This window comes from Panthera tigris, chromosome C1 (assembly GCF_018350195.1).
Source record: "Panthera tigris isolate Pti1 chromosome C1, P.tigris_Pti1_mat1.1, whole genome shotgun sequence".
NCBI classification, from domain to species: domain Eukaryota; kingdom Metazoa; phylum Chordata; class Mammalia; order Carnivora; family Felidae; genus Panthera; species Panthera tigris.
The window spans coordinates 79,239,150-79,259,005 of NC_056667.1; the positions used below are offsets into that span (position 1 = coordinate 79,239,150).

Below are 19,856 nucleotides of genomic sequence, written 5' to 3' on the forward strand. Positions count from 1 at the left end.
AGATGGCCATTAGGACTGCTTTGGGATGGCAGCCCCCCACTCTAGGGTCAGTGATGACTCTCACAGTGATTCCTGCACTGGCTCTCAATTGAACCCAAACCATTATTAGCTGTGGGGACCAACAGTTTCCCATACAGGCTTTAGAACCAGTGTGTACATCCAGCCCTACTGAGGATCCACATCTGTCGTCTTTGCTTCTACTTATTTCCTAGTGCCCCAGGCAGGCACTGATAGGTTCCTGGCGTTCCCAGCTGCAGAACCTTCACTTACAGCTAAAGATCCCTCCCCAGCTCAGCCATCACCGCTCCTGGTGATGTGGAGGCTTAATTAAAGTGTGCAGCGTGTGATCAATGCTGTGCCTCATATTATTACCACAAAAGCATAGGGCAGGGTCTTAATGAGAGCCCAGGCATTCAATATGTATTTGCTGATTGAATGATTGAAGGAAGACAGGGGAATTACCACCAACAATACTATTTCTGGATTCAAAACAAGAAGCCCAATATCAACATTGGCCCTTTTTTGGTAAAATGAGAAATAATGATGCCTGCCTCATGGGTTTGTTATGAAGATTAAATGAGCTAATACTTGTAAACACTTAGAACTATGCCAGCGTAAAGCAAAACTCGAAAGTATTATTACTATTTTTATTAAACATTGTGCTTCAACCCCCGGGGGAAGTTGCATTTCAGTAGTTGATGCAGTCATGTGTTTGCCTTTGAGAACCCTTGGGGTCCTGGATGGCGCTCTGGGCTCTCTGCCCATATTAGTTAACAAGGAGAAAAATCACTTGGATTTAGGGCTGCCTGGTCCAGCTCTGTCCCTGAGTTCAGATACAATCTCAGGTTATCTGGACCTGTACTTACAAGCTGAAATCTCTGTTGATCAACCACTAGAGGGAAACAGAACCAAATATAATGGCACCAGCCCCACATTCCATTCACCCTGAACCGCCCTCAGAGAACATTCCAATGTAGGGTGTACACTACATTGTTCCTTCCTGGGGCTCTGTAAGAGGTCAAAGGACTTGAAGACTGTGTGTCACGTGGCTTCCCTGCCCCCTGCGAGGGCCGCCTCTGACGCTCCTTGGGAAACCTTAGCTAGCCATGGTCTCCTTCTCAGCAGATGGTGCTCTGGTCCCTCAGAAAAGTGAAGGGAACTTCTTGACTTTTCTATGCAGAGCTTGCATCTTCCTGAACTTTACCTTCAATTGTCAGCCGGTTACCCCACAGGCCCCTCTAGAGACTACACCCTTTTTATTTTCTCCAGAACTACCACCAACCCTTACAGGTAGGAAAAGGAATCCTCTTTGTTTTGTTTTTGTTTTTTGTTTCTCTGTTTTTACTTTTATTTGCATTTATTTTATGTAGAATTTACTCCTGGGCCATAAGTTTTTGTTTCTTCAGTTTCTTCTGTGGTATCTTTTTCTTCTGTGAACTTCCTCTTAAAGTTTAGGAACACTGCTCTTTTTCAGTGAGGATCATCTCAATGTGTCAGGGAGAGTTCATCCACGAGCCCTGTAAGTTCTATGCTGTATCTTGGGGGGCTTTGTTCACCTGGATGTGCTCAATGACCAGAGAATCTACATCTAAACCCTTAAGTTCAGTATTACTCTCTGCATTTTTAAGCATGTGCAGTAAAAATTCAGCACTTCTTTTTGGGCCACCGACCCTGTGTCCTGCCCCACTGTTTGGCCTGGGCACACCTACCAACTCCACCATTGTAGTGTCAGAATGGCACACACTGCTTCTGCAAAGTGACATCTTTCAGATACTTGGTGGCTTTTCGGATATGCATACCCTTGATGGCCTGGGCAGTTTCACCTGTGTTCTTAAAGTGAACATGAAGATTTGAACCTCTTGATTTGCATGATTTTGTGGGGTTTTCCAGGTCAAGTGAATAGCGAACCATTTTCAGAGATCACCTCAGGCCGCTTACAGGAAGAGCTAAAGGAATCCTCTTTGAAAATAAGTAGTACTCTCTGTAGACCAGGGGTATGTGGTGGTGATGGTCATAGTTTTATCACCATCATTGATGGTAGTGACACGGGAGAGGTTGGGGGTGGGAGGACAGGCTTACAGTGTCATAGATGAGACAATTGATAAGATCTAGCTCTTGCTCTCACTGAAGCATTGCAAATTGGTGACACCAGAAAGTCACTTTGACTCTCTGGATGTCCACTTCCCCAGCACACATAAGGGGCAATAAACTTACTTTACCTCCCTCTCCCACTTCTTGTGAGGATCAAATAAAACAACGTATGTGAGTGAGCTTTAAATATTGCAGTGTGCTTTATACACACTTGGGACACAAATACATAGTATATTTTTGTCACTAATACTCAATGGGAAAGAGTAAACTGTAGCTAATGGGGCAGAAGAGAGCCGGAAATGACAGGATAGAATGGCAATCCAGGCTCTTTGCCCATAAAACTTACAAGGTGGTGGTTTTCCCTGCTCCATTGTGACCAAGCAACGCAGTGATCTGGTTCTCGTAGAAGGTAATGTTAAGACGGTCCACGGCTGGCCTGCTGTAGGGCTCAAAAATCTTTACCAGATTTTTCACACATACCCCAGGAACCAAGCCCGGAAGCTCTCGTTCAAAGAAGGAGTCTTGGAGGAAAAAAATGAACATGATATTAGTGTAATGCCTTAATGTATTCATTCCCCAAGGTTCTTTCTTCAGGCCACTGTCTTTTTCCCCCATGGCCTTAGTTATAGCCTCTGTATGGATTACTAGAGAATAACAATGGTAATAATAGTACCTAACACTTATTGAGCAGTTACCATGTGCCAGGCATTGTTTCAAATACTTTATATGTATTACCTCATTTTACCCTTATAACAGCTCTGTGGGCGTAGATGTTATTATGCCCATTTTTATAGATGGGGAAACCTAAGACACAGAGACATCAAATATCCAATCAAGGTCACATAGTTCATGAACAGCAGAGCTGAGATTCGAACCCAGAGTGCACTCACTGTCTATTTGGAGAGTTAGTCCCTAAGCTCAATCTTCAGGCCAGGCTGCCATTTCCAAGTCTGTAGGGACATTTCCTCATGGGCTTCTGGTAGCAGCTCAGGCTCCTTATCTTCCTCCCAAAACATAACTTTCCTTCAGACTCTCCCACGTCTGGTCCTGTAATGCCCCTCTCTTAGTCATCTTGGCTCAGGCCTTTGCATTAACTTTGTATAAAGCAGCTTTTTTGCTCCTCATACTTCATAGATTCTCAGTTACTGGGTAAACTCCATTCTTTTTTTTTTTTTATGTTTATTTTTGACAGAGAGTGTGAGCTGGGGAGGGGCAGACAGAGAGGGAGACACAGAATCTGAAGCAGGCTCCAGGCTGTGAGATGTTAGCACAGAGCCTGATGCAGAGCCTGAACTCACAAACTGTGAGATCATGACCTGAGCCAAAGTCAGATGCTTAACCAACTGAGCCAACCAGGTGCCCCAGGGTATAGTCCACTCTTCTTCATTACCGCCCCTCCAACTCTGCCCCTCCACTCATCCACTCTGACACCCTCCTGGTGCAGACCCTCATTAATGTGGTGTCCACTTCTCCCAACCTCCAGTCACTCTCTCCTTTAGTTCACCCTATATAGCACCCCCTAATTTGTTAACATCGTAGTTCTGAGCATTTACTCCCCTACAAAACAACATCCCAATGCTTCTCCTATGTGTGCCTCCTGGTGTCTCCTAAAAATAAGGTGGGCCAGGCCCCAGCCCCCCAATTTTGGCCTTAGAATTCCACTCTGGGAGGAGGGCCTTCCCAGAGGCACTATTGACTGCAGACCAGCTCTCTGATGAGCCGTGCATCATTGACTTCAGCTTTGTGAAATAGCACCTGGGGTAGGCCAGAGGCCAGACCCTTCTCACACGGTGGCAGGCAAAGTCCAGAGGCCATGTTGCCTCTCTGACCCCAAGGTGAGGATGGCAAGAGCATTTTAGCATAACAGAGAAGTGTACATGCTTAGGGAATGGAGAACATGGGGAGAAGTACAGAACTGGTTTAAGAGAGAAGGTAAAGAAGGCAAAGCCAGGGAATAGTTGCAAACCTAATTCATCAGCTCAGGAATTGTTAGGTAACTTCCACGGTCAGGAAAGGCTTTTGATGGTTTGAATGAATGGACCTCTAGATTTGTAAACTACGAATGAAGTGTAGTCAGCTCCACTAGACTCCTTCCTCCTGTGCACAGAAGCATTTATTTTTGTCTTTCCTTATAGCTCATATCCGCTTTAAGTCCCAGTGACCCAAGTTATTGTTCTTGCTAAATCCTCGGAAGTCAGCACATTTGTGCAACTCACTTGGGAATTGCCTAACAAGGGCACAAACACACCACATACTTGGGATTTGCTTTCTCTAGGAAATATGCGTTAATGTCTGGCTGGACCATTCATCCCACACACGTGCAGCTTGGCCTTTGAGGAGCTATCAGGTTTTAACCCTTGTCACCACAGAGTCAGTATCCTGGGTTTTACTTCACACCAGGTATGAAGGGTTTTGCTCTAGCCTTTTACAGTAGTCTGAGCCTTTCCCTTGCCTCTGTTCTCTGCCCCTAATGGAGGTTTTTACCATGGGTCCCTTCTGGGTGTTCCGGATCCTCCATTTCCTCTGTTATGGGTTCCGTCTTTTCCAGGGCCCTTTCTTCTCTGGTTGAACAGCCTGCACCAACCAGAAGCCACTGTTATTCCTGGTGAGAGCTAACAATCAGTAAAGGCAGGAAAAGGAGGGGAGAAGGAAGTAGTTGCAGAGTTTCCTACCATAGCTGGAAAACAGTTCCCTCAGAAGGCCAAGTCAGCATTCCCAGGGGCCTGTGGGCCTAAAGTTCTCAAAATGGCTGGTATTGCTGGCTGGCTGGACTGTCAATCTTTGCTGAGCCCAGAGTGTATTTTGTAACAGGTGTTTCACCTCATCCTCTTAACATGCCAGCAGGGGCCCACAATGTCAGAAATTGTAATTAAAAAAAATTCACAAAACCAGGACCAAGTTTGCAATGGGGTAATTTTCTTTACCTCACCAACAGTAGTTCCTGCTCCAATCAAAAACATGTTAAAGTCATGATGAATCTTGAGAGAAGACCATTCAAGGTGATATGATGGGTAGCCAGCTTAAATTACAGATTGAAAAATAATTTACCTAAGCATTTTTATGGGCATTCAAGTCTTTTGGAACTAACACCAGAGTTAGGACTGGTTGAGGTATAGGCTTATACAAATCGTTGGGGCACTTGGGTGGCTCAGTTGGTTAAGCGTCCGACTTTGGTTCAGGTCATGATCTTGTGGTTTGTGGGTTCGAGTCCCATGTCAGACTCTGTGCTGACAGCTCAGAGGCTAGAGCCTGCTTCAGATTCTGTGTCTCCCTCTCTCTCTGCCCCTCCCCTGCTTGCACTGTCTCTGTCTCTCAAAAATGAATAAACATTAAAAACAACAGCAAACTGTGAAGGTGGTGTAAACACACACAGAGGCTTTCTTTTTTCTTTTCTTTTTTCTTTTTTTGTAAATTTGGCATTTGGTTTAAAAGGACATCAGGACATCCTGGAAGGGGAAGAGAAGCAAGCTGAAGAGCAAGCCAGCCAGAGAGGTAAGCAGGGGCAGGAGGAAACCACTGTTGCCAAGAATCTAAAGGCTCTGGTCTCAGGAGCACAGATGTGGGCAGGGCGAGCTTTTTTTAATGCAGCAGCCAACCAGGGACTCTGTCATTCCTGGTCGCCCTCTTCGATCTGCAGGCTGTGGGTGGAGGAGCAAGTAATGGGCCTGGTGGCCAGGGACCTGCCACCTTTGGCACTTCTATTTCTGCTTCCTGGGGGATTTTCAAATCGACTACCCACAATTCCTTTGATAACTTTACTAGCTATCCTACTGCACAAACATGCAACAAAATAGCAGGGGGAGATCTTCTACATAGTTTAGTCAGCGGGTGAGTTCCTTGCCAGGAAATGTGTGTCCCAGTTCCAGATTTTGTCCCAAGTGACAAAAGTGACTTAGACAAGACACTGGTCCTCTTGAGCTCCATTTCTTTGTCTGTGAGAGGAGGGGATTAAGTGGGAAAACTCAGCTCTTTTCTGATTTTAGAGACAGTTAGGAATCTATTTCAGTCTAGTCTGTGAGGCAGGTGAAAAATATTTGGCTGCTGTTAGCAAAAATACATGTGATTCATTTTTGAAGGAGCACATTTGTCTTAAGAATTTTTTCTTTGAGAGACAGATTATCTGCTGAAATTGTAGAGGGAAAAAATGCCCACAAGTTTTGATATTCACTGAAATTAGAAATGTTCAGGAATATGCTCCTGTGTTGAAAAACCCCATTTACAATGGATAACTTTATTATGGTTGAAATTTAAAAGTTATAGACAAGATAGACAAACCAACATAACAGAAAAATACTGGGCTGTTGAAGTGCTATTTGTTTGAACCATAAAAACAAAACAAAACAAAACAAAACAAAATAAACCACCCAAGCCTTTTTTAAAGGCCCCAGGCTAATCACCTACAGAAAACAAACATCTATCTTAGTGCTTAAAGGATAAATCCTGGCCTGGACCTAATAGTATAAAATAAAGTGCAGGTAGGTGAGGAAGAGATTGGAAAGTATTTCTTTTGCTTCCAGAAACTACCAGCTCCAAGGAAGTCCCCAGTAATCACGGCAGGAATTTCTTGCCTTCTCATACCTCACAAAAGAGTCTATGGAACTTCTAGAACTCTCCCTGGGATTCCTGTCCTGTTTAGTAGGAGAGGTACATTTTAGCTAAGATGCATTCTGGGCAAATACTCCCTTACCCCTCTTCCCCAACCATAAGTAAGATGAGTATTAGAGAAGAGTCTGGGAGTGTTTGTCTTGAAGATCATAGCTTCGCCCCAACCTCTGGATATACCTTTACCTTGGGAGAATGCATTAATTTATATTTTGGAAAGGAATAAAAAAGCAGGAGGGGAGGCAAAAGATAACCAGTACAAAGGTTTCTTCATGATTCTATGGATCTCCCTGCTTTAAATTGAGGAGTTGCAAAAGTCATTTGCACCCTAACGTGGTTTGGCCTTTTTTTACTAGGCAATTTAATCCGCTGGGCGCAAGCTGTATAGGACACAAGGGTTTAGCAATGCTCAGCCATTCACCCTGGCCCAGCAACTCCCAAAGGTGGGTTCCTAGAGGCTATGATGCTGCACCACGGTGGCAGAGCCCTCAGGAGGTAGCTAACTAATCAGGAATCACACACTTGACAGAAGGAGCCACCTCTATAGCCTATGTGTATCCATGACATAGCCAAAGGAGTTAGTTTCAAACATTAAGATTTTTATTAAAAAATTTTAAACAACTCACCTTCACCACCAAGCCAATAGGACTCTTGCAGAAGGAAGTACCAAGGAAGTGGGGTTCCATAGTTCCCTAAAAATGACAGGTAAATCATTTGAAATGACAGGGAAAAAGCCAAAGGAGTCCTGCATTACCACAGTTCTATAAAATCTGGAATTTATTTCTCTGAATCTCAAAGTAGAACTATAGATATTTATAGTTCATAAGCATTACACAGCTACCCAGGGGCTCCCACAAAGACTACTCCTTCCAACATGTTTGAATTCAAAAGGTCACTTTTTTGGGTGGACCCAGCAACACTAAGACTGATGATCTTGGTTGACATTAGTTTTCCAAGAAAACATTTTATTAAATAATTTAATCATGCCCTTTCTCAACAATCACCAGATGATAGTAATGATGATAGTCACTAACATTTATTGGATGCTCTTTCCATGTCAGGCATTATTGTAAGCACTTTTCATGCATTAAATATATTTTTTAAGTTTATTTATTTACTTTGAGATAGAGAGCAGATGGGGGCAGAGAGAGAGGGAGAGAGAGAATCTTAAGCAAGTTCTGCGCTGTCAATTCAAAGGCTGGTGTGGGGCTCAAAGTCACAAACCCTGAGGTCATGACCTGAACCAAAATCAGGTTAACTGACTGAGCCATCCAGGTGCCCCTGCATTAAGTAATTTAATCCTGGAAACAACCCTAGGAGATAGGCAATGGTATTCTTGTGAATAAGGAAACTGAGGCACACTGAGTTTGATTCTTCTGCCCAAGGTCACAGATAATTAAACAGAGGTATAGGAATTCCAATATGGGTAATCTGGTTCTAATACCACTGATCTAAACTATCCTATGCTATTGGATCCATCTGGATTTCAAGGAAAAGACTCCCAAATTCTCCACTTCTCTTAGCAGGCTTTGCTCCCTTTAAAATGTTAATTTTGTAAGAATACTTTGTTTATTTAATATCATCCCATGTTCCATGACCACTAGAACGTCAGCCCTTCAAGCGTAGGTCTGGGTTTGTCTTTTCCACCCCTCTTTGCCCAAATGCTAGTGTTAAGCCAAACATATAGGGGCTGCTCAGTAAATAGTTGTTGGACAAATTAAAGTTTCAGCTCTGCTAAAATAAAGCCCTTGGATTATGGACAAATTTCATTTTCAATCCAACTAGTTTTCAATTATTATATCTCCTAGTGGCCCAGTGAGATAGAAAAGCTGAGGCAAAGCAGGTCAAGTGTATTGCTCAAAGTCACCATTATGGGTTGAATTGCACCCCCTCCCAACCCCCAAAGATACGTTGAGGTCCATGGTAGAATACAAAATAGTTGGTTTTGTCCCCAGTTCCCAGCACAGAGCTTGTAAACCCCTTAGAATTTCCTGAGTCATAGGAATGTCTTTTGTTGTTCATAACAAGCCCCTTTCTCAACCATATCTGTGTTTATGCTAATGAGGTGACTCAGGGTAGGGGCCCTAGATAGCTTCAGGATGGGGGCTGGTCGCCAGAAAGACCAGGCCTGGGAAAAGAGGATAGAAACTTTCAGCCGTACCCTCCATCCTGATAGAGAAGGGGGCTGGAGATGGAGTTATAGAAACTTTTGAAGGAGATTCAGGGAGCTTCTGGGTTGGTGAGCACATCAAGATGCTCTCAAGGTAGTGCACCTGGAGAGGGTATGGAGGCTCCATGCACCACCCCTCCTGTACCTCCACTTAAGCACCTCTCCCGTTTGGCTGTTCCTGAGTTGTGTTCTTTATTATAAAGCTGTAATTGTAAATAGACAACTTTCCTGAATTCTGTGAGTTGTTCTAGTGAATTATTGAACTGGGGGTGTGGTTGTGAGAACACCTGAATTTGTGTTCAGTTGGACAAAAGTATGGTAGCTTGGGCACTGTATTTGCTGCTGGTATCTGAAGTGGGAACAATCTTGTAGGACTGAATCTGTTTGTGGGGTCTGTGCTAATTCTGGGTAGTTACTATTAGAATTGAATCGTATTGTTGGACACCTGGTTGCATTAGAGAAATAGCTGATGCTGGGAAAAAATGACACATTTGGTATCAGAAAAAAAAAGACCCCAGAGTCTTAACCTCTGGCCCTGTTTGGAAATAGTTACTGCTAATGTGCTTAGTTGAGATTAAGTCACATTGGACTAGATAGAACCCTAATCCAATATGACTGGTATCCTTATAAGAAGATGGCCCTGTGAAGACAGACACACAGAGGGAGAATGCCACGTGAAGACAGAGATTGTTGAAAAACCACCAGAAGGGGGAAGAGGCAGGGGAGGCTCCTTCCCCTGCAGATTTCAGGGGGAGCATGGCCCTGCCAACACCTTGATTTTCTACTTCTAGTCTCCAGAACTGTGAGACAAAAAGAAAAAAAAGAAAAAAAATTGTTTTAAGCTACCCAGTTTGTGATGTTTTGTTATGGCAGCCCTAGGAAACTAAGATAGTCACATGGCTAGGATCCAAACCCAGGCCTTCTGGCTCAGCCTAGCAATCCTTCTCCTATTCCAGGGTTGCTGCCTATGTATTTCTGCCAACAACGGCTGCCCCAAGACGATGTGAGTTCATCCCTCCCCAGGGACTGGGCCCAGCCTCACTCCCCCTGCCTGCTGTTGGCCATAGCACTGAAAGCCTGGTCATGGCTGCCACAGCATTAGGTGGCAGTTGGTTGACTTGGAACCCACTCAAATGGAGGTTGGACTTCTCTAGCTACTGGGAAATGCTGATTTGAAGGAAAATCTGATTTCTACACAGCAAAAGAAAACTGTGCAAACACCCAGTTTTGATTCAGGAGTTGCTTTTCCATGCTGCAGATTAATCAGGTATTCATTCAATGTCCACCCAAAGTCAGGTACTATTTGTGGCACTGAGCCTGAAACACTGAACAAAACAGACTGTGGGCCCACTCTCATTGGCCCCAAGAAACAAACACATAAAGATACATCACGGCAGATAGTGATGTCTTGAAAATAAAGTGGGATATTCAGGAGCACTAAAGGAATGTTATTTATATAGGGATAGATATTTAGATATTTTCGATCTGGAAAGATTCCAGTGATGAGGTGACATCTAAACATAAGACTGAACAAAAGTGAGGAAGCAAGCCTGCAGGTATGTAGGGAGGGTGATATAGAAACATGCTCCAGGCAGTGAGAACAGCAGGTGCAATGGTCCTGAGGAGGAAATGTACTTAGTGTATTGAAGAATAGTCAGTGAGGAGGCGGATGTGGCTGGAACAGAGAACATGAGGTAGAAGGGAAGGACACGAAATGGGGCAAACAGTTAGAGGCTGATAATGAAGTACTTTATAGGCCAGGGCTGGGACACTGGATTTTACTCTGGGCAAGAGGAAAAACCACTGGAGGGATCTGAACAGAAGGCTGACACTATCTGACCCAGATTCTGAAAGAATCTCTGAATACAGCATGGAGAACAGACTGGTAGGCGATGACTATAGAAGGAGCATTGGACTGGTAAGGTAGTGGTAGAGGTGGTGACAAGGGATCAGATTCTGGATCTACTTCTAAAGTAGGGCCACCAACATTCACTGATGGATTTTTGACCTAAGTTTAAGTTTCAAATGCTGGCTATGAAAGTCCAAATTGAAAGAACTTAGGAAGGATGAGATTTAAACCAGATGAAAAGATGGGAGAGGGCTGGGAATCTGAAGAACCCAGTACCAGTACCTTTACCCTCAAGAGGTTGACACTTACCTGGAAAAACCTGGTCGAGGTACCAGGCAAGCAGTCCATACAGAGCAGCATCAAGGAGCATCATCTTCATAGACATCAGGAAGCTGAATTCATCCCCTTCCATGGGGCTATTCCCGATATTGCCCCACTGCAGCCCCAGGCCTTGCTCCTCAAAACGTACCAGGTACTCAGTGCCAAACCCAAATGCCACAGGAGACAGCAGGCTCTGCAGTGAGGCAGAGGGCACAGGAGATCAGCAGAGGTCTTTTATTCAACACAACAGCAGCCAGATGCCCTCAGGCTAGGAAGGAGGGCCAAAAGAGTGTCCAGGTTGTGTCCGGGTATAAGGATACCCCAGGGAGGGGTTAAGGCAGTCTTTCCACAGGAAGAAAATTCTGAAAATGCCTCTCAGGACTTGGGGACCCCTGCCCAATACTCACTGGGCCATCTCTCACCTGTTCAATGGAATACAGTTGTGTCATGGGAAAGACAAATACCACAAAAGCACAACACACCAAAGGACCAGAGGTCCTCATGTTCACCTTCCTACCTTTCCCCCCTTCTTCCTACCTCTTTCTTAACATCACACAGTTCTTGACAGAACAATGGGAATAACTTGAGCTTCTCTGTGTGAATCCCATTAGAAGGGTCCACAAAGTCATTGGTGTCCTAGGGCAGTCTAGGGGCCAGGAAAAGGATGGTCCCATGACTTCCTGAGGTCTGTCAGTGAGGCCAGAAAAGCCTCAGATTACACTGATGTCACCTTTTCTCATCTCCAGACTGGGGACAATCATTTTCTTAGGTTCTCTGTAGAGAGAACAAGTCAACTAAATAGGTGGTGTCCAAAAGGAAGCTGAAGAGGAAGGTCCACAGCCAAATCCCCACAGGTGGTCCCTTGTATGGCATAAAGCACACAAGCACATACAGAGGGACGGGCTCTTCTCATTTCCTCTGCTCAGAGGCCTCTCTGTAGCTTGCAGGACCCAGGGTAGGGTTCAAATTGTCTGTCTATTGAAGGAAGAGATTCTCCAGCTGTAGGTTCACAAAAACCATTGTAAAAATATCAGCTCAGCCCTGGTCCACACAGCTGTCAGAACTATAGCTTCTTGGTGGATCCATACACCCATGAAGCTAGTGGTGGCCTCAAAGTACTGATGTCTACTCAGTATATCAAGAGAGCCCAGCTCTGCCCACAGGCTGAGTCAGAAGGACTTCTTGCTACTAGCCCATTATGATTTTAGAAAATTGGATACTATAAATAGCAACAATTAATTTCTTGTTTAACATGAGAAGTAAAAGGCAGATGCCCTGACAGCTCTACAGCCAGATAAGTTTGAGTTTGATTAGGACAACTTACACCTTGGATCTTTCCTCAATAAGAAGCAGGTGGTAGTCCTTTCTTGACTCCACTGCATAGAGAACTATGGAGGGAAGTTCTCAAAGACAAAACAGTGCACCCAAGAGAGCATGAAAACTGTTTGAGCCTGGTTAATGAGAGGGTGGAAATGGCCCATTTGAAAATGATAGAGAAAAAGGCAGTACTGTTAGTTTAGGAATTGTGAACTAAGAAGTCTATCTTTCAAGAAATAAAAAGTCAATTTCTAGAATCCTCTACTGGCAAGAAGGCTTGGCTCTTAACTGGCTCATTTCTGTACCCTTTCTGCACAGTGGTATACCATGATGAAGACCCTTGTAAGCTACCCGGATTCAAGTTTTTACGGAGAAAAACAAAAGTTTTTAAAGAATGGAAACATCTTTCTGGGCCTAACAGTTAGGGGGCTAGCTCCCTCCCTTCTGCATCTTTTCACATGATTTGAAAATAAAACTGAGTGAAATGGTCCACATTCTTCTCCTCTTGTGGACACATAAAGGGACCAATGAGTTGAACTGGTTTTTGATTGCTTCCCAGGGCAGACTCATCAGGCGGGTTTGGTAAAGAGGGACGGTTAGGTAGCTCAGGGTGAAGACTGCTCCAACTTTTGCCCCTATGTCTTTAAACCTTACTTCCCTTTGAGCCAAAAGGCAAAGTGGATCCCCTCAAAGGGCAGGCCTGTTTTCCAGGACCACTACAGACCCCTCAAAGAAAATGTATCATATATTAGGAGTAAGCCCAAGGTCCCTCACCACAGCCATCTTCAGATCAGCCGTCATTCGGTCCTGCCAGGCGAAGCAGAGAATGTGTGGCAGGTAGAGGGTGAAGTAGATGACACCACTACAGGCTGCTGCCAGGCTGGCCCTGGAGAAGAAGGTGCTGAGCAGGAAGCACTGCATGATCGTAGCAGTGGAGAAGGCCAACAGGAACAGGAAGAGGATGAATGGATTGCTGTAATGCAGGATCCTTCCATGCTGAAACCAAAGAGGCCATCTGAGTCAGTAATTTCCACCCATGTCCACGGCACCATCCCTCTCAGGGGGCAACCTCTGTGCAGCGATTCTGGGCCTTCAGAAGCCCTCTGCTCCAAAGTGGTCTCTCCACCATCTTTGGTGCCTAAATTTCCACATTTGAGACTCAGTGTGTTGAATTCCTTTAATCCTATGAGTGTCATTCTCCCTGGGAGGGTAACATATTAGGCTGCCTATCAGTATGAGTAATTATTATGTATTAAGTAAGCAAATCTTTGATGGGAAGGGAGAAATAAGTCTAGAGGAGGAAGTCGAGGGGAGGAAGATCTTAGAACATCAAGAGCTCCAAGATACACTGAGGAGATGAGGGACAAGAAAGGGAGATAGGAGAGCCCCCAACAAGATGTAATGTTTTGCTTGGGGCCTAACCTGCTGACTCAATCATGTGTCTTCTCAGATTTACTACTCACACTGGTAAAAATATCAGTAATTAATCCACATCACTTGGAAGTGGATTAAGCATCCTCCTCCAACAATATCATCCAAATACATTTCATAGAACCCGTGGCAAATACTAAGTATCTTTAACATTAACTAATGGCTATGTAGAAATCAGGACCAAATCAGCAATTTTCAGTAAGTGAGCTGTTGCCCAACCACATTATAGGAAAAACTGAGATGTTCACGCTTATTAGGCTTTCTTAGTTCTCCTTTACTATAGACCTCCTATGAGGAATTTTACGCTTTGCACATAACTCCAAATACATATAGATTGTCTTGTTCTTTTCTCGGGAGCATAAAGGCACAAATAGGTTCATCTCTTGAATGGGTTCTGATCAAGTGGTAGTGGTGCCCTGAAGCACCAGATTCCTCATAGGAAAGAGAGACAATGAGCAATGTGTGAGTGTGTGGAAGCTGAGTGGAACAGATGCGCCACTTAGCTGCTATTGCTACCGATTCTCCCTCATTCACACTCTTGTGCCTGCCAGGCACAATGGAACAGATTAAAAAATAGAGTAAAACAAATGGCAAAGGAGGGTGGAAGAGGGCTATGCCTAACTAGAACAAAACTCTGAGGAACTCTAAATGAAAGTCAAAATTAGGACTCAGAGCTCCTGATTTTGTGTGTCAAAGAGCTCCGCACATCACCTGGAAAGAGCAGTCCTTTTCCTTAATCACACAACTCAGGAAAAGCAAGTCCATGGCTGAACATGTGGCTATGGCTGGAAGAACTTTAAGATGGTTGCTGGTATTTTCAGAAGAATAAAATCAGTTTCTTACCCCAGCTCAAAGCAAAGTCCTAGAAACTTCCAGACCTGTGTAGTCTCTCACTGACAAGGCAGAGGGGACAGCTACTTGGCTGACCCAACAGACTTACAGGCCTTAGCTTCCTCTAATGACCACTGTTCTTCTTTGTTCCTAATAGCCTGAATAACAGTGGAACCCGCCCCATTGTCCAGCTTCCAGATTCTTTCCTGCAGAGTTGAGGTGGGAAGGAAGAACAAGGCAAAGATGGGAGCGTCATCCTAAGGAATCCTATTCTGGTGTGGAAAGCTCTGTTTCCGTCATCACTGGAACAATGTTCTGGTTCCCACAAGGAGAAACCTCTTTGTGCAAGAAACTCTTAGTGAACATTCTTTACCTCACGTCCTAAAAGCTTTGAAGTCTTAATGCCCATTCTTAGGAAGGCAGATCTCAATGTCACTTCTCAGACATTGCAAGAAAACACACACGTTTATCCATTTTGCCTAAGTCTGACGCTTATGCATTTTGACTCCTTTAATCCTGAGGACACAAAATGCCTTGGAAATGGAAAAAGGAGCAGACTGAAGGATGGGAAGGAACAAGGGACCACTAGAGGAAGATAAGGAGCTTAGCTTCTCCCCTCCTCTTTGTGGAGCTCCAGGACTCTGCACATTTAAAGCCACCAATTTAAAGCGAGGTTGCCTGAGCAGAATGACCTCTACATCAGAATTTTGACAGGGCTCTAGCACTGGGTTTGACTAAGGTCACAGAGCACACTGAATCTCAGTGCAACACTGAAAACAAAACCCTTCAGAATTGGTACATTTTACTGCAAAGAGAAGGGATAGGATTTGGTTTAACTGAATATCTGCTGGATGGGCAGGATATATGATGGAATATTCTTGGATCAGGTTGACACCAGTATGATCCACCACGGGATGGGACACAGCCAGAATCTATGGTTCAGCATACATGTTGCCTACTGCAGAGGAGCACTTAATATGACAATGCTAGGGAGGCAGAACAAGCTTGATAACACCAAGCTTGAAGTTTATACCAAATCCCATCTAATAAACATTTTAAAAAACTACCCAAATTTATGAAGTTATCATCTAACAAGTACAGAAGATCATCTGCTGTGGAGGAACTGCAAATGAAGGATAAGAATATATTATGAAATACTGTTTTATTTCCAAGTCTGGCCTGTGAGGGAGCTGCAAGCTTGCAGAGGATAGACCTATGTGTGCTGTCTGCAGCTATAAATACTCCTACCATGGAGAAAGGACAGACTCTAAATTCCATCCTTCGAAACAGAGTGGTCTTGGAGACTGTTCAGGCAGCAGAATGTCCTCTGATCAAGCCATGAATGGTGTCACCGTGATGGTAATTAAACAGTCCAGGTCTTCTCTCCTAATACACTGAAAAGGCTCTTCACATTCCAACTCCAGCTGCTGGCTAGGGCAGTAATCCCAGGAAAACATTCTTTGTACTCATTTCTTCTGTGTCTGCAAAGATAGAACCCTTTGCACATACAATCACTCTGTGCTGGGCTCTCCTAACGGCAGCTTCTCCAGATAGTCCATGGAATGGGGTTAGATAATCTATGCAGACTGTAGCACACTGGGCAGAAAGTGGGAGCAGGGAACACAGTATGATACAGAGGTTCCTTGGGGGGACATTTTATCTGAGTATTTTCCACCTTGGCTGAAATCACCAGGCAGCTGCATATGGCCACTTTGGCTAAAATGGGCAGGCAGCTACATATCAGGCTATCCTTGCTGGCCAGATGACTGATGTAGGCATGAGTTCGTTAATAGGAGGAAAGGTGGGAAATACAAAACTATTCAAGATTTCCTGGGCCTTCTCCATCTGGCTTACCATGATGAATGTGGTCAGAAGGAAGATGCTCATTGACATGATAGAGAAGCTGTCCAGGAACCAGGTAGACCAAATCACTGCATTGGAGACACCCTGATTTTTCAAGGTCTCCTTCAGTCGCAACTCCTTCTCCAAGACGATGCTCTTTACAGTCATGGAGACAGAGTAGATCCAGGCCAGCACCATGAAGATAGGGAAACAGCGGTTCAGGATGATCATAAAACTGAAGCAAGAGGAGAGAAGCAGAATAGTAGAATGCCCTGTACCTGGTAGAGGTGGACTAAATGTTTGTCAAATGAATGTGTTGAGAACAAAGCCCAGATGTAGGGAAAGGCAGAAAATCCCCACTGGGCATTCAAAAGGCATGAATCTTTTACTGCAATGCACTTTGTCCCGAAAGAATTACTTTTTCCTTAGAGCAAGATGGTAGCTTTTTGGTTAGCCCAGATGAATGCTCTACAAGTAATATGTGTAAATAAAATTGTACTATGTATGTTACACAGTACAGACCTTGTAAATTCTTGTGGGAAAAAAACTACAAACCTGTTGATGCAGTGGTGACTGGAATAGATACATGCTGACACTGAAGTCCAAGAAGGTGAACCACAAACAAAGGGACTTGGTGTTGGAGGTGAGATCAATAACTGGGCCTCCCAAACAGGTCAGGCAGCTTAGCACTATATATCCCAGAGGATCAAACCCCAATTAAGCAGGAAGAGGCACAAAAAAACCAGTGCCACCAGTGTGACACTTTCAGAAGGCAAATGACCCATCAATAAATCAATCAGTAATCCAATAGCCACTAACTCCACCAGCCATGTACCAGTGGAATAATTCCATGGATATTCATTCTAGCAAGCAGGATAGATTTGATATTCTGGAATTATTTTATTGTGAACTTTATACATATTTTGCCTGCGCTTGATGTGCTAGGAAAGCCCTTAAGACTATTATCTATTGAAAACTGTTGGTTGTCAAAGGAAGGGCCCAATTCCAGTATGGGAGGGTTCTTTCTCAAGATGGCCCTAAGGACAGAACCAGAAATTATAAAGCCTGCACTTTGGGGACCTGCCACCAGAGGGCTCTCCCACTCTAAATGGCCAGAATCCCTACTGCCTCCTCATTGTGTACCCCACTACCTTGCCAGCCACTCCCATTCTGATCCTAAAAGTGGAACCCCGCTTTTGCCCGTGGCTCCACATCCCATCTCCGTCTATTATCCGAAACCATAGTGACTACAGAACGACATCATTATCTCTTTAGTCTTGTGTTGAGCTGAGGAAGAAGAACCAATTGGACTAGGGTGCTGAGAGAGCATTTCCTGTGCCCATACTGGGCTTTATCTTACTGTCTTGTAGCAGTACCTTGTCAGGTAGCAATTTGTTCCTTTTTTCAGGCTGTGTGTGTTTGTCTCCTCTCTGAACCCCACAGACACAATGTGCACTATGGCGAACTTGCTAGTTTTTTTCTTTTTTCTTTTCTAGGAGTTGAATCCTAAGCCAATTGTAGGTCTCTGCTGCTGTCCTGGAAGCATTTCTGCCCCCATCCACCATGGTAAATGAGGCCTCCTAGTGTCCTCTTCCTCTTTGTCCCTCTATCATCCCCCAAATACACCTTCAGTAAATAATAGGCTACTTGCTTAGCTTGCTATTGGCCAACAAATGTACAGTCCTGGGGGTGGGGATAGGGGTGGGCAGGAAGGGAGGGTTCCAGCTCATCCAACACATTCCTCTACATTCTCATTAAGCATGCAGCATGGGAATGTTAATTAAGGAAGGAGCTGCATTATTCTGAGGCTCCTAGGAACCAGACCTACTTGCAATGCAGAGTCCCAATTTGCTGATTTGGCAATCATTGGGGAAACACTCTGACCAGAACTCTTCCACATACCAAACATACTACGTAGTGGAAATTTAAAAAGCCTTTGTCCCCTTCCCCAACCTCACTTCCCTTGCTTTTATTTTCACCTTCCCTTTTCCACCCACAACACCAACTCCTTTCTCCCTGCCACTTCACTTGACCATCTGGCCCTGCCTGGAGTCTAGGAGAAGCCAGCTCCTCAGTTAGAGCTCTATTCTCTTCAAGCCAGCCCGACTCTCTGGGTTTCTTTCCAAAGAGACTGAAGCCTGAGGAGTACTCCCATCCCACCCCAGCAACCTGATTAGTGTGTCTGGGAGGGAGATTGGGAGCCTGTGACTCACGAGTCATCCACAAAGCAGGGATAAGGCATCTGCTGGAGATAGATTCCAACTGGAACTTCAACCTGCGCCTGACTCCTTGTGATCCCCTGTTCGATCATATCCTGCAGATAGGCAAACCCTCCCCAGATGTATCGGAAATCCTCCACAGGATCGGCTCTGGGACCAGAATCCCAGTACCTACAAAGAAACCAACGGGAGGGACAAAGGATGTGAATGGAAATGGACAGTTCGCTGATGCTTCATAAGCACAAGGGGACTTGGAACTCATTTCTTGAAATCTCACCCATAAAAATTTCCAAACTATCTGACTCTATTCTCTAATTCACAGTTTAAATCTGTTACAAATATCAGCCACAAAAAGACTTGTAATTGCTTTCATTCAAGGACCCTACATTGTGCTTTATGAAATATCTTATCTCCTCTTAATTTTATTTTTAGCCTGAGTCCAGTCTCAATCCCTCACTCTGTATTCAAATGTAATTTCCCAGTGACTTTGGAGAAACCTTATTTGTAGAATCTCTATGTGAAGATAATTCAATCCCTAGAGGTTTCCATCTCCACATTGCACAAAGGCCAGCTGGGGACAAGTGCTGAGTTGGCGGGGGGGGGGGGTTGTTGGTGATGACAGGGTAACTGAGCTCTCCTGGTCCCACCAACTAACAGGGCCAACTAGTTAGTTAGCTTAGTTCTCTGGTGCCAAAGTGTTTCTGTGCCTTTCCAAGTAACCCTCCTGTCCCTAGGAGGAGATGCTCCTTGCCCTTAAATTCCTGGGGATATGTAGGGCCTTCAAGGTTGCCTGAAACATCACCTGTCCTTGATCTTATTGGTTTTCTCCACCACATCTATGTCCATCCGGATCTTGTACTTCACGTGGGGTGGCAGGGCACTGGTCCAGGGATACATGTCAGGGAACACGACACCAGCCCAGAACCTGTTTTCCTCCAGCAGAGACAGGGCTCGTTGAGTGAGCTGAATTTCATCATCATAGCTTTCAAACTTATCCAGGATCAAGCACTGCAGATAATCACAAAAGTTGAGAGCATTTGAAGAACACCAACAGAAAAGTCTCAACTGCAAAAAAGGGCAGAGGGTAAGGGCTGCTGCCCCAAGGGATGGGTCAAACGCAAGGAGATCTATGAACTTACTCTCTGCTTACCTGTGAGGTCTGGTGTCAATTTTTCACTGTGTC

General features: G+C 44.5%; 1 protein-coding gene, 1 long non-coding RNA gene and 1 pseudogene across 6 annotated transcripts in view; 1 reads left to right on the forward strand and 2 right to left on the reverse strand.

Moving 5' to 3' along the window:
• ABCA4 (ATP binding cassette subfamily A member 4) overlaps positions 1 to 19,856 on the reverse strand; it is a 104,855-nt gene that overhangs the window by 55,214 nt on the left and 29,785 nt on the right. For 4 of the 5 annotated variants that reach the window (XM_042997928.1, XM_042997927.1, XM_042997926.1 and 1 more), the window contains exons 7-14: positions 19,476 to 19,681; positions 18,668 to 18,844; positions 16,467 to 16,689; positions 13,125 to 13,346; positions 11,022 to 11,226; positions 7,320 to 7,385; positions 4,576 to 4,665; positions 2,438 to 2,612 (exon numbers count right to left, since the gene is read on the reverse strand). In XM_042997928.1, coding sequence (XP_042853862.1) covers positions 2,438 to 2,612; positions 4,576 to 4,665; positions 7,320 to 7,385; positions 11,022 to 11,226; positions 13,125 to 13,346; positions 16,467 to 16,689; positions 18,668 to 18,844; positions 19,476 to 19,681 — 1,364 coding nt within the window. The remainder of the gene's footprint in view (positions 1 to 2,437; positions 2,613 to 4,575; positions 4,666 to 7,319; positions 7,386 to 11,021; positions 11,227 to 13,124; positions 13,347 to 16,466; positions 16,690 to 18,667; positions 18,845 to 19,475; positions 19,682 to 19,856) is intronic. The other variant, XM_042997929.1, reaches the window with a different exon arrangement.
• LOC107179331 lies at positions 1,266 to 14,800 on the forward strand. The gene is made up of 3 exons (XR_001509928.2): positions 1,266 to 1,290; positions 5,524 to 5,583; positions 14,770 to 14,800. It is a non-coding gene; the product is annotated as an uncharacterized LOC107179331 (long non-coding RNA).
• Positions 1,374 to 1,911, reverse strand: LOC102956883 (annotated as a pseudogene).